The sequence below is a fragment of the Heterocephalus glaber genome, unplaced genomic scaffold (assembly GCF_053883595.1).
Source record: "Heterocephalus glaber isolate CG9 unplaced genomic scaffold, H.glaber_assembly_v1.0 deba00001472, whole genome shotgun sequence".
Taxonomy (NCBI): domain Eukaryota; kingdom Metazoa; phylum Chordata; class Mammalia; order Rodentia; family Bathyergidae; genus Heterocephalus; species Heterocephalus glaber.
The window spans coordinates 99,310,364-99,324,321 of record NW_028258315.1 but is presented as its reverse complement, the minus strand read 5'-3'; the positions used below and the strand labels follow the sequence as shown (position 1 = coordinate 99,324,321).

At 45.1% G+C, this 13,958-nt stretch overlaps 1 protein-coding gene across 43 annotated transcripts in view; it reads left to right on the top strand.

Annotated features, from left to right (window-relative positions):
- The window catches only part of Magi1 (membrane associated guanylate kinase, WW and PDZ domain containing 1), a 353,668-nt gene that overhangs the window by 329,139 nt on the left and 10,571 nt on the right, over positions 1 to 13,958 (top strand). For 22 of the 43 annotated variants that reach the window (XR_015439229.1, XR_015439228.1, XM_087181668.1 and 19 more), the window contains 4 exons: positions 1,918 to 2,009; positions 3,501 to 3,693; positions 5,867 to 6,166; positions 8,865 to 9,068. Coding sequence is in view for 41 of the 43 variants with exons in the window: in XM_087181668.1 (XP_087037794.1) it covers positions 1,918 to 2,009; positions 3,501 to 3,693; positions 5,867 to 6,166; positions 8,865 to 9,068 (789 nt within the window). In the remaining 2 variants the exon portion in view is untranslated. The remainder of the gene's footprint in view (positions 1 to 1,917; positions 2,010 to 3,500; positions 3,694 to 5,866; positions 6,167 to 8,864; positions 9,069 to 13,958) is intronic. The other 21 variants (XM_087181653.1, XM_087181656.1, XM_087181650.1 and 18 more) reach the window with 3 other exon arrangements.

The window sequence follows — 13,958 nt, the reverse complement described above, 5'->3', positions numbered from 1 at the left end:
CAAATGCTTTTTTCCTGTGGACTAGACTGTGATGAGCCTGAGTCTGCTGGCCACAGCCTCCCATGCCATGGTAGCTGACATCCGAATGTGCAGCATAAGGCAGCACCTCGCCACATTTGGCATCCCCGTGGGGTGAGCAAATGCTCCTGTGTTAGATGATGCTGGGGAAGAGGAATCTGTGTGGGAAGCCTCTGCAGAGGTGCCTTCGCTGCTCACAGACCCCATCATCCTCGAAGACTTCAGACAGGCTCTCCCAGCAGCCTAGTGCTGGCTGGAAAGAGCAGTGGTGCATTAGGGTAGTAATCCTCCTGTGTGAGTGGACCAAAGACGACACACCACTTGATTTAATTTGTTGTCTCAATGAGGCTATTACAGCAAATACCGTTTACCCAGCTACCCAAACAGGAAAAAAAAATATCATTACCTTACTGTGCACAAGAAGATACTACTACCCAGTTGTTTTTACAGGAGTCCTATGATGTAACTGAGTTCCTTTTCCATGGTGTCTTGCTGCTTAGCCTCAGCAATTGTAGTAAAAAAGATTGAATGAAAAGCACCCGCTTAAACCCATAGCATTAAGATAGGTCAAGCCAAAATATATCCCGATCAGAGCCAAAGCCCTCCGACTGGTATTTACCTGTTCATTCTGTTTCCTCCACTCAGTGTAGTCACTCGCTATGTACCCTAAGCCATGGATGACTTCTAAAAAGGAACAACTCTTGCCAAGATGAAACCTAAATAGCCACCTTCTTCTTTGCTAGCTCAATGTAGAAAATTGGAGAAGACAAGAATTAAATTTTCAGGCCGATGTACTCCTTTAGCCCAAAATTCAATTAATTCAACACACGAGAAATTATGCAAAATAGTTGTGTTTTTTTGGTATTGGGGATCGAACTCGGGTCCTTGCGCTTGCGAGGCAGGTGGCGGAACCACTGAGCTAAATCCCCGGCCCCAGAATAGTATTTTAAAATCTCCTTTACAATTCACTGCAACTCAGTGGTACTTTGTTCTCCATCAGTAAAAGCTATGGCACTTTGTGGGCTATAAAACACCCTACATAAACATGAAAATATTAAATTAGAATTAAAATAACCTTTTTTGTTACCTTAGTGAAGTAACAGTGATACTTAGAAAGATTTTGTGTACAGTAAGCATTTTCTTCTAGAAATTTCTTTTTAAAAATAAGACTTTTCATTTTAAGGCCCTGGACTAAATTAATACTTATGATGTTGAAATATCATAGATTCTGGAGTAAAGCAGTCGTCTTAGCAATGAGGTGTGATTAGTTAATATAGAATGTCTGTCATCACAGTTAATCTTCTGAATATGGAAGACTGACTACTTACTGTTTTTGGAAATAGTAGGATTTTTTTTTTTCTGCCACATTGGTAATTGAACCAACATGTATGGCCTTCTACATGCTTATCTAAGTGTTCTACCACTGAGCTACATCCCAGCCCTTCAGAGTAAATGTTTTTTTTAGTAGAAATGATCTTACAAATCAAATTACTGATGTTATTATTAATCTTAAAGAGGAAAAGACACTTAAAAATAAGTTAGGAACTCTTTTTTACCCAAGCCATTCCTTTCCATCCTCTGTTGATAAAACATGGATTTAATTTAGTTCACTCCCCTTGCAGCAGTACTGACGAAAGCAGCCATAATGGCATGGACTTGCTCAGGGACTGTCCAACAGTGGCAGTCCTCTGCGGAGCTGCAGGCCTCCGAAACTGTTCCCACTGTTTACTCGTACCCAGTGTCACCTATCACTTCACCCATCCTCATCCCTTTATTTCTCTGTGCACTGGAAAGCTTTCATCTGCTCAGACGTCAGCAGTCTTGGTCCTGTAGTCGTGTTCGTTTTAGCGGCATGACTTTTATCAGTGAAATAATGTGTTCCTTCTCCCTCTTCTGCAGTTCCAGATCACCAAGAACAGGACATCTTCCTCTGGAGGAAAGAGACTGGATTCGGATTTAGAATTCTAGGTGGAAATGAGCCAGGGGAGCCCGTGAGTGTTTTGTCTGCTTCTCTTCTCTCCACGGTGCCGTTTGCTAAGACTTCAGAGCAGGTTGGCGGTGACTACAGGTCACCAGGCCTAGAGCGCAGCTCAGAGGCCGCGCTGGCTCTTTGTGGTGCCTAGTGTGGACTTGCTGGGTTTTGCGGGGAGGGGGAGCTCCTTCTTTTCCCAGAAAGAAGGGACAAAATTCTTTCTCAAGTTTGTGTCAGTGTTATGGAGCACAGCAGCTGTGGCATCTGGAGGCCCCCGCTAAGAAAGAGGGAAACAAAGCAAACTAGGGAGCAGTAAGAAAGGTCATGGTCTGCCCTCTGGGGCCAGCTCTGCTATCTGTCAGCAGGTAGTGGGCCTGCATGTTGGGGACAGGCTGCTCACAGGACGCACTGCCTCACGGGGCGCATGAGGTGGAGAAGGCAGGATCTGCTCCTCACGGAGGAGGAGGCAAACCTGCACTGGGCCGGGTGACATGCACCCTCCCTGGGCCTCCGCTTTAGAATAAGTCCAGCATGACATGGCAGGACCCCTTTGAAAGGGCCAGAGAGAACTAAAGATAACTGTTGCTGATTCCCTCATGATATTAATAGCTGCGATTTGCTGTCATTGACCACTGAATATGTGCCGGGCATGATGCTAACAACTCTTAACAGACATTCTCTCATCTATCAAATCTGGGAACTTATCCCATTTAATTCAGAAAGACACAAAAGGTTCATTAACTTGCCCAAGACTACAGACCCAGTAAAAAGGACTGATAGAAGCCCAATTCCAGATTCTTATCATTAGCCACTGGTTTGTCCAGCTCTCTGGTGAGCTCTAAATACCGTGTAAATGTAATTGTAGCGTTCTTGTCTACTGAGAGGGAAGCCACACAAATATTCTAAGTCAAGTTTAGTGACTGGGAAATGCAGCAGCAACTCCCTAAATACAGACATTGCTCTGCTTTCAGGTTTGCAGAGATTGCAGTGATGGGGTGTCACACTAGCTTTTGCTTAATTAATTCATCTAACAACATTAATTGGGCATTCCCTGTTGCTAGGCATACTACTGGACCCTTAAAAGTAATAGTATTTTTATAACTAGCAGAGTTTTATGAAAGGAGGATTTTTTTGGTAAACTTGAAAGGAGAAACATTTTTATAAATGAGGGACTAAAGTGATCTACGTCTTCAAGGGGAAATAGAAAGAGGGAGTCATCAGTAGAACCCAGATAAACATCAAGGAACCCAGCAAGAGACATTACTGTTTTAAAAATTGTCACAGCACCTAGTGCAATGCTTTGTACACAGTGGATGCTTGCTAAATGTCTGTGGCATGCAGCAGACAGGAAGGGAGGAAGGGAGGAAGGGAGGAAGCAAGGAAGGAAGGAAGGAAGGAAGGAAGGAAGGAAGGAAGGAAGGAAGGGAGGGATTTCTGAAGATGTGGAGGCCATCAGTATAAGAGCATTCCAGAAGGGCAATGTTCCATCCATCATCCCATTGCTCCACAGATTTATATTGGTCACATCGTACCACTGGGTGCTGCTGATGCGGACGGCCGCCTGCGGTCTGGCGACGAATTAGTCTGTGTAGATGGTACACCAGTAATTGGAAAATCACACCAGCTCGTGGTCCAGCTCATGCAGCAAGCGGCCAAGCAAGGACACGTCAACCTCACAGTGCGGCGTAAAGTGGTGTTTGCTGGTACGTTTTTCATTCATTCCTTCAGATAGTGCGCTGTCACTTTTGTGTCTGCCTCCTCAAGCTTCTATTTTAGCAAATGTTTGCAAATGGGATCAAGCTCAGAATTTCCAGATGGTTTGCTTCTCTCCAACCCTGCAAAACTGCTGTCATTCAAAAGTACTTTAATGTGCAATTTGCATGTATTCAGCAAAGGCTTCCAGAAGTCTATTGAATGTATATTAGCTACCTCCCATCCAACCAGAACTCAGCTACCCTCTTTGTGTTATAATAATTCTCAACAAAAGAGGTCATTAGAGAAAAGTTGTAGCTTAAAATTAAGTGAGCTTAAAATTAGGTTTGAACTGAAACAAATGCTCATAAAAAAGTCTTGTTGTACCTTGTTTTTCCTGTTATATATATGAAACCAGTCAATGCTAGGTCGTCTTTCATTCCTTCATCCTGTCTACAAGCTTCCAGCCTAGTCCTTAAGACACTGCATATCCTTAGGCTGGGCTCATGAAGAACCTCCTTCCTCCGGAGTTTTCCCCTCCTCTGTCTGCCTTCGTCTTAGCATCTCCTCCTTGCCATTCTTGGGACTCTCAATTTACTTCTGAATCAGAGTCCACCATTTGAGACATCTAATTGTGTACAGATCTGTCCTTCCCATTGTCTTTCAGCTTCCAAAAAGCATAATATGACTTAATTGTGCAAATTTGTATGCAGTTCCCACCTCAAGGCCTGTAAGACAGAACCCTGAATGTAGAAGAAATTAAGCGTTGTATCAGTTGAAGTACTGAGTAATGTGACATGAATATTATGAATTCTCCATAATATTAATAGTAGTGTAATGAATACCTATCAGATAAAATTAGTAACTTATTTTTAAAAAATAACTAGTATAAAACCTGTTTTAAGTGACATATAATTAGTTACAGAATTAACATTAAATTGCAGTGTGAGAGTCCTACCTACTGCAGCCATGGAAAACAGTGCCCATCAACCATATCTTGTGTCCCTAGAGTTCCTTGATGGCTGCAAAATCCCTCTTAACATAGTAAGTACGTCATACAGCTGGTGGCAGTAAGCTAAAACAGGATTTTGAGATGAGTTGAAAATTATTTGACTTCCATGATCCACAAATAGTAAGGCAATGTGATTTTTTTTGTTTTAAACCCTTTTTAAAAATTGTACAGTCTTTTGAATTTCTGGCTTTCCGTAAAGGGCACGCTAGATCTAAGGAGAGACATTGTGCGGAGTGAAATGAGCCAAAGGCCAACTCCTGCGCGTTCCCCTTTCTGGAGGTTTGGAGAGTAGTCAGATTCGTAGAGAGGGAGGGTGGGTGCCAGGGAAGTGGGGAGTGGTATCACTGAGGACAGAGTTTCCGTTGGGAAAGACGATGAAGTTCTGGAAACAGATGCACAGCAGTGTGAATGTACTTACGCATGGAATTGTACAGGTGAAAATGTCTAAAATGGTAAAATTGATGCTATACGTACTTTTCCACAATATAAAAAAATCACAAAAGGAAAAGCTCCGGGAACTAATGTAGCCTCCCCACACCCTGGACATACATAGGCTTTGATCATGGCGTGGCTGGCCTCACTTACGGTACCGGCTGCTGGGTGCATGATGAAGTCAGCTGACCGAGCAGTGATGGTCACTCAGCTGCAGCAGCCGGGCCTCTGGCTCTGAGATCAGAGTAGACACTGGCGTCTGACGGCAGAAGGGAAGCTGCCTGCCGCCCGCAGCGGAGAAACTTCCCTGTGCAGTCCACCCAGCAGAGCCAGCAGCACCTGAGCAGAAGCATGCGAGTGCGTGCTCAGACCGAGAAGCCGAGACAGTGGCTGTGCTTGGTATAAATTTCCTTTTGTGCAGCGGGGAACTATTTCAGTGTGGGCTGGTCTTGCCGCACACTTGGATCTGAGCGTCGGTGTTGGCAGACGGTCCGCCCGCAGATGGTGCACACGTTGAGCGTCCTCTTTGGTGTGTGCACGGGACCAGCAGTCCTGGGCAGGGACCTTTAGTTACCGAGAGAAGCGGCCAGGCGTGGCAGGCTACCCGTAAGCCCATCGGGAGGCTGAGGCAGGCATAGCCGGTCGGAGCCTAGCCTGCGCAAGGCAGAGGGGCCTTGGGTGAAAATGTGACCCTTGGAGAAGGCCCGGGCCAGCCTCCTCCAGCCCTGCCTCTGTTGCAGCGCCCAAGCCCCCGGAGCCCGAGGTGCCGTCGCCCGCGTCCTCGCAGCACAGCGGCACACAGACGGCCTCGCTGGCCGAGGGCAAGCGCACGCCGCAGGGCAGCCAGAACTCGCTGAGCACCGTGAGCTCGGGCAGCGGCAGCACCAGCGGCATCGGCAGCGGCGGCGGCGGTGGCGGCGGCGGCGTGGTGAGCACCGCCCTGCAGCCCTACGACGTGGAAATCCGGCGCGGCGACAGCGAGGGCTTCGGTTTCGTCATCGTGTCCTCGGTGAGCAGGCCCGAGGCGGGCACAGCCTTCGGTGAGTGCCGGCCGCCGCCTCGCCCCTGCCCTTCGGAGGGCGGGACTTCCGACCCTTCCCGCTTTCTTTCCGGAGGGCCTCGGGTGCTAACCTCAAGCTCGCCAGGAGATTTGCGTAAAACTTGATTAGCAACCCCTTGACCGCGTGAGGTATCTGAAATTTTTGCCAGACAGATTTTGGAAAGGTCCTGAGTAAGCCGTCAGCGGTAGGGATGCCCCGAAGGCCTTGGGAGTTTTAAACAGAGGCCTAGGAGTCAAGACTGAGGAGTACAGTGTGGCCTGGGGTCCTTTTCCCACCTGCCTGTGCCCGCCTTTTACCCTGCCGAATGTTTTTAAAATTGTAAACACTGTTTTGACTGTTGCTTAAGAATCTGCTTGGAGGGGGCGGGGATTTAGCTCAGTGGTGCCACCGCTTGCCTTGCAAGCGCAAGGTCCCAAGTTCCGTCCCCAGTCCCCAAAAAAAGAATCTGCTTGAAATCGGAGTTCACAGACATTTGCTTTTAGCACTCATCCAGAGGTTGAGGTTTCAGCTAAGTGTGCAGAATCACAGTTGTCTCTGAAATTTAACCCTGCGGGGTACACAAGCCAAGAGAAGTAGGAATCTAGGTGATTCCAAACACTACTCATCTAGCCCTCCTTCCCTTTCCAGTGAGTTATCAAGGTGCACTCCAAAAGTTTCCCACCTTCCTGGTCACGTTTTTTAAGTCCTTTGTCGTCTCCCACGCACAAGCACAAGCGTAATGAATGTGGAATGTGGCCGAAGGGGCGGGGCTGTGGCAGGCTTGGTGGCCATCCCACGTGGCCCCATCGTCTCCTGACCTGGCCGGAATGAGCCCGGTGCTGCACCCCGCGGAGCCCTGGGGTAGGGAGCCCTCTGCCTCCACGTGGCCTTGCTGAGTGGCTTCCTGCGCACGTCGCCCGGCCCCGGCCCTGGCCCGTTCTGTTTGGCCGGGGACTGGCCGGTGCGTGTGGCTCAGGACCCAGCGCGTGCGGGACGGTGCTTTCTGTGAGCTCCACCGACAGTCACCACAGCGTGCATGATCAAGGCAAGAGTTTTTTGTTTTGTTTTTAAAATTAATTTTAGGAACTTTTCTGCGTACTTTACAAATACAGCGAAGGGAAGAGATGGGATAAGAAATCTCAGGCTTTCATCTTCAGATCTAGAATTTGACTGCTCCCATGTCTTGTGTGTTCTTAGTACTTCAGAATTCTTTCAGTCTCTAGGAAGAAAGAGCAGGCATGTGGGTAGCAAGCTCTGTGTTACATGATGAATATGGAATGTTTTCACTCACAATTTGGTCTTTGATTGTTTCCTTTGGTTTTTACAATCAACGAATCAAACTCCCCAAACCTTGCATGAGACTTCTGAGCTGTGGAGCTTTCCTCATACCTGCTTCATCTTGCCAGTTCTGCTTGAAAACGAACTAAGATTAACCAAGATCTTGAATGAGTATGGATGTTTCCTACTACACCTCCTTGTTGAGTCCCAGTATATAGTTTTTCCCTTTTGAAATTCTTGGACTTGACATTACACCCAATGCCACAGACTCGGGCAAATCTGCTCAAATTCAAAGGAATTCCAGTGCCTTTCCCACATGTTAGCCTTCAGGTCTAAACTGTCGTGGAAGTCTACCCACTTAGTTCCATTGTTTCCCATGTTAACTTCACAACCCTCTCCAGAAGGTGACTCAACTGTATAACTCCCTTCATAGCTCCCAGAAAAACAGATCCTCAGAATCGATGAATGTATGCAAGAAACATAGAAACAGTTACCTAGAAACCCCGTGTCGGTCGTAAAGCCAACTTTCCTGGTTCCTGTAGGGGTTAGCAGTGACATGTAGCTGAAGCCACCTTCTCCCAGTGCCCTTTTCCTGGTACTTCATGGCATGGTTGTGCAGTGACTGATGGTGAGCAAGGAGAAGGGATGATTTGAGGCTGGCTTTGAATAAGTGCTGCTGGCCCAGCAGGGTCCCAGACTTCCCTGTCCCTCTGAGGGGGCTATTGTGGTGCAGGAGGTGATGAGCCCTCCTACCCTGAGTCACATGCAGTGGGCTGAGCGGGCAGGGTCCTACAGGAAACTGCTGAGGTTGGCTGCTTTCTTGGCTGATGTCTTACAGTATGCCATTTTCCTGAAGGAGTTGCCATTGTTAATAGAAGGCAGAAAGTGTTGCTTCATTAGATGGTTTCAGATTGAATTTCCAGTGCCAGCAAACTCTTAGGTCTTACCAGAAATAGTGATTGTTTTTCTAAATTGAGAAAGAACAAAACATTGGTAGAAGCTTGAGAGCTGGCCCAAAATGAAGTGACGTGGACACCAAGTGAGGAAAACAGCCATCCCACGCTGGGTCTGGCGTTCACAGTCCTCAAGCCAAGGACGGGCTATCCTGGGGCTTGTAAGACTCTTTGAAGTTGGCAAATATTCCAAATTTTGTAATTGTTTTAAGCGGGAAGCTGGGGTTTCTCCGTCATTTTGAATCAGGTAAAACCACAGCCATGAACTCTAGTTTCAGGGCAGTGGCTTCTTAGACTCTGGGTATTGCCAATGTTTTGTCAATGGGCACAGAGCTCTCCTTTAATAACATTTGCTTAATGCTTTAATTAATTAACACTTAACCTTCTCTTTCCCTTTTCAACCCTTTTCTCCTCCCTTCACTATATTCCTACGTCACTTTTAAAAAAATTAAAACTCAATATCAAAGCAGGCAATGCATGTGTGGCTATGCCTCACAAAATAGGTCGGATTATTGAGGGGAGCCCTGCTGACCACTGCGGCAAGCTCAAAGTGGGAGACCGGATCCTGGCAGTGAATGGCTGTTCCATCACCAACAAGTCCCACTCAGACATTGTCAACCTAATCAAGGAAGCAGGAAACACAGTGACGCTGCGCATCATTCCCGGGGACGGTACAGTATACCGATTGTGGCTCGCTCGCTCACTCTCCCCCATTCTCGCTTTCCCTCCTCTTTCTTTGTTGGGGTCCATGTAAGTGAAGTGTTGATGCAAAGGCCGTTAACCATCGCTAACTGAACAGGTCCATCAGGCCCACGTGAGCCCTCGTCACTAAACCATACCCTGCACTCATATCTGATGGACCCTCTAGCCCTGTGATCCTGTCTTGCTGCATATATAAAAATACCAGAAAATCTTCAGCTTTCCCAGTTTTTTTGGTGTCCTTGTGTTTAAAACCATAAAACTGTTTTGATACAGGTAGTAAAGATCCCTGATGTCCTACTAGAAATCAATAGTGATTTCTTTCAATAGTCGCTGTCATTACACTATGATGACATTATACAACCTAGGTAATGAGGGTAGCCAGTGCTGATTTTTGGTTGGTTTGTTTATTTGTTTTTTCAAAATAAGTGAGTGTATCAAAATTTTGATTTCATGAGAAAGTTTTCTGCCTACCTGATTTGTTCCTAATTTTTAGATGTGGATGAAGAAAGAAGTAAATGTGTAAATTTGTGATAGATTATCCTATATTAAACTAAGCGTATTCTTATTTGCTTGTTTGCTTAGTTCAATTCAGGTCTTTGGTTCTTTGACAGCAGGGGCAGTCCTGCCTCGGGACACTTGGCAGTGTCTGCAGTGGACGCTGAGAAGCAGCTAGTGGGTGGAGGCCAGGAATCTCCCGGGCATCCTACACCACACAGAACAGCCTCCTCAGCAGGTCCCTGGCCAGGATACCAGCCTTCACTTTATTGTTCATATTTTCAAACTTGGAGTTGATGTGTCAATATCAGTAAATACAAACTGTCCAGAGACTTGAATTCCAAATACTGACCTCACTGAAAGTCACCTTCGCCCCTGGGAGGTGTGCTAGCTTTCCATCACTGTGACGGAATGCCTGTGCCAACAAAGATGTACTTTGCTCCTGCTTTCAAAGGTCTCAGTCCATGGTTGGCCGACTCCACTGTGCGCCACTCCTGGCTCCCTCTCTGCCTTTTGTATGCTGAGGGGCAGGTGGGGTGAGGCGAAGGCAACCTTCCTGTCCTTTGAGACATGTGCAAGGGATAGTAAATACAGAGCAGCAGAGAGGCCTACAGAACAGGTGAACGTGCTGGATCTGAATTTGGACTTTGACAAGTCCAACCATACTTGGGGTTTGGGCAGGGCCCTCGCATTCCTGGTGGGAATAAGGCTTTTATCAGACAGAGCAGAACCAGACTGAGCCAGGCTAATATGGCATCAAGTTCAAGACCGTGGAAGTATTTATGAGCTTAAAAATGTATTATTTAAATTGTGGTCTTGGATTTGACCTTAGTCTACTCTGAATCAAGTGTTTGCTTATACAGGAGGTAGGACCTGGCCACACAGACACCACTGTTTTCTGGCAAAAGCGTCTCCCCAGACTTGCCACATACGTGTGGGATTCACATTCCCAGTGCTGCCTTCAGATATTAACTACATATACGTTCACATGGTAAAATATTTATGAAAGAAATGATTGTGTCCTTTGTTGATGTGCTTGGCTTTTCGATGTGTACTCCATAAATAAGGCTGAGGTCATCACATGAAAAGGAGTTAGAACTGCGATCCCTTGTGCAGAGATAGGTGGAAGAAACTGTCAGAAGAGTACATGCCTTGACTTAGAACAGCCCCATGGAAGTCCTTGAGAGCCGAGGTTTGCTTTTGGAGAGTATAATGATGCCCATTTTCATTCTCCTGGGAGAGCTACGTAGATGTAAACATCTTTTGGAAAAGCTGTGGAGGGTTTCCAGGAATCAGTCTCTAAGACATTCAACCTGTCCATTCCAAGCGAGGTGTGTCGACACCTTCATAACATCGCTGCTGGAAGGCAGGGACTCACACTTGTTTAGGCCCTTCCTTTAAACTGTGTTTTTTTCTGTTATGCAGGGCAAGTTTTGCTTTGGGATAGAACTATAATATTTTTTTTATAATGGGCTTCATCTCTGTATTTGTAAAAGAGAGCATTTAACCAGATACAATCTTGGTTTAATGGCAAATGAAGACTTAAAAGTTTATGAAACAAATATAACTGTATCGATATTATAAAAGCCTACTGAAAATTAGGGGCGTGCTAAACATTATTTTGGTACTCTGAAAGTGGCCCGTGAAATCCTTTAGTCCTGTAGTATTTTGTATTTTAATGAAGCGTGATAATGCTTAGTGAAGTTGGTGGTATTTATGTAGTAAAATAAAAACTTTGCTTATTTGAAAGGAATGTGCCAATTAGGTATGGTTTGTTTGATACCAACACAGCATGCCCATGTGAGCAGAACTAAGTCAGCTGTCGGTAGGTCCTGAGCTGAACCCCCTTTACCACCCGTGCCTCTGGGGTGCCCTTGGCCATGGCCCTGCCTTTTGTTTGCCTCAGTGTGGGTCTGCAGACTGGAGCAGCAGACCACCGGCTGTGCTGCGTGGTGAGACTCAGTTGAAGCAGTGTTTGTGTGGCTCACGTAGGTGGTCTAGAGATGATGGCTGTTCATAGACGCAGAGCACAACAGCATGAGGAAGATTCAGAGGCTCAAATAGGTATTTGCATATTAAATGTTAATTTTTAAAAGTACTTAAAGTTAAGCTTCAATCCCAAATAGATTTGCATGTAAATATGATTGGAAAAATAGCAAGTGAAAGGTAGGAGGAAAATTAATAAAGGCATTCTGTTTATGTATGGAGTGATTATCTGTTGTATCTCATCAGATCATGAAAGCAGCACAAATATAAAAATTATTTGAGAATAGGATTTGATCTGCTTAGAAAATTCCAGCTACAAACAACACACAAGAACTCTAAAGGGAAACTTCACACAACCCAGTAACTATAATCACTTTAATTACAAGAAGACATTCTTTTTGGTATCCTGATTATGATTACCCACCGTCCACAGAATCTTGTGATTTTGCAGAGTCTCCATAAAATTAATTACAGTGAGCAATGTGAAGTTTGTTAAAGGTCCAGTGCATGTGTTTGTGAAAGTTCTGGCGAGTCACGGTGGCGGGTGGGCTGTCCTCTGTCCTTCTGCTGACGTGGGGCAGCTTGATGAGTCACCACTTAGGTGCATCACTTCGGTTCTACCAGTTAACTGCCTTTGAAGGGGGGCAGTAGAAGGAGCCAGTGTCCTTCTGAAGGCACCGAGAAACAATTAATAATGTGTTTTTAATGTAATAATAAATACCAAAAGAACACTAATTATTTTTAGCATGATTAATGTACCAAGTGCTATCTCACTTTATTCTTGGATAGTCTTTATACTAATTTCTTAGATTCTTCGGTCAGTTCCCTTGTGCAGATAAGGAACCTGAAGCACTGAAAATTAAGTGACGTTGCCTAAGTTCTGCCTGTTTAGTAAACTGCAGAGCTGAGGATTCGAAGCAAAATGATTCAGACACAGTCTGACCTTGACGCTGCTGGGTTAACCCACTTCCCAATTAGCTCCAGAAGCAGCCCCTCCCCAAATCAGAGGGAAACAACCCCACATGGGCTTGGAGACGCTCCACAGTGTCTGCAGAAGCAACAAAACAGACTCCCTGGAAACCTTTCCTTTCATGTCATCCAGAACTTTCCAAACTTTAACTAACCATAGGTTCTTCTCCCTCAGAATTTGTAGAAATATTTGGTAACAGACTGTGGAGAACAGGGCTGGGGATTTAGCTCAGTGGTTTCGCCACCTGCTGCGCAAGCGCAAGGACCTGAGTTCGATCCCCGGTACCAAAAAAAAAAAAAAAAAAAAACCAGATTGTGGAGAACATTGTCCTAAAACGTGAATGGAGTTCATACAGCAGTTCTCTTGATCTAGCTGTATTTTCTTGTTAATCTTTTGTCTTGGTTATAGGAATAGTGGACTTCTATCACTTCAGTAAAATTTATTAAAATCCTCTTTAAATGTTTCATTTCGTAGAGATCTTAACTTAAAGGTAAGTTCCCATAGTAATAAACCAAAAAGCCTTAGTGGTAGCAAGACCCATAGCTACATAAATATGTACCGAGTGCTTACTGCATGTCCCTTTCAATCCATGAGAAGGGAATTAGTGCCATCATCTTTCATGAGATGAGAACAATAAGGCGCATAGCTAATGAGAAGTGGAGGGGAGGATTTGAATCCAGGTCGACATCTCAAACCCATGCTTTTAATTCCTGTGTGTGTAATGAAGATAAGGCAACAGGAAACCTGACCCAAGTTGTATAATGTCCTCAAGAGGTTAAAAATGGAAGGTGGGCCACAGACACTCAGGCTATGGGGATGTCTCTTATTCCAGGACTGCAGTGGAGAGAGAGGTATTCCAGGGTTCCCAGTTTGAACTACTTAAAATGTTTTCTCATAGAAAACTTTTTATTTTTGATGGGTAGAGATATGTATTCAGTAAACCCTAAGTCATTACTGTGAATCATAGGAAAGTTGTAGACTGCAAGGTACACTGTGAATTAAATGTGAATTAAATTGCACCCAACCACCACAGTTAGCATTTTGTTGGTTAGAAAATGTGCACCGAGTCCCAAAGAGTTAAATATTACAAGTGGGGCTTGTTTATAGTTGGTTGATACCTACCTTGATGTTAATGGAAAAATAATTAGCAAAGGAGTGTCTAACCATCACTGTGCGAATTATTACATTTTAATACATGAATGTGAGTGTGCAGTCTGTAGTTAAGCACATGAGTATTTTCACATTCCAAGCCTCCAAACTTGGAGATTAATGAAGTTGCTGATGGATGTGATGATTGGAGAAGAGAGGCAATTTATATAGGAATATAGTTGTATCCATTACCTTAAGGTGGCTTTGTGATTTATAGAACATAGTTACAGACTCTTGCTTCTCTGATGCACATTTTAAA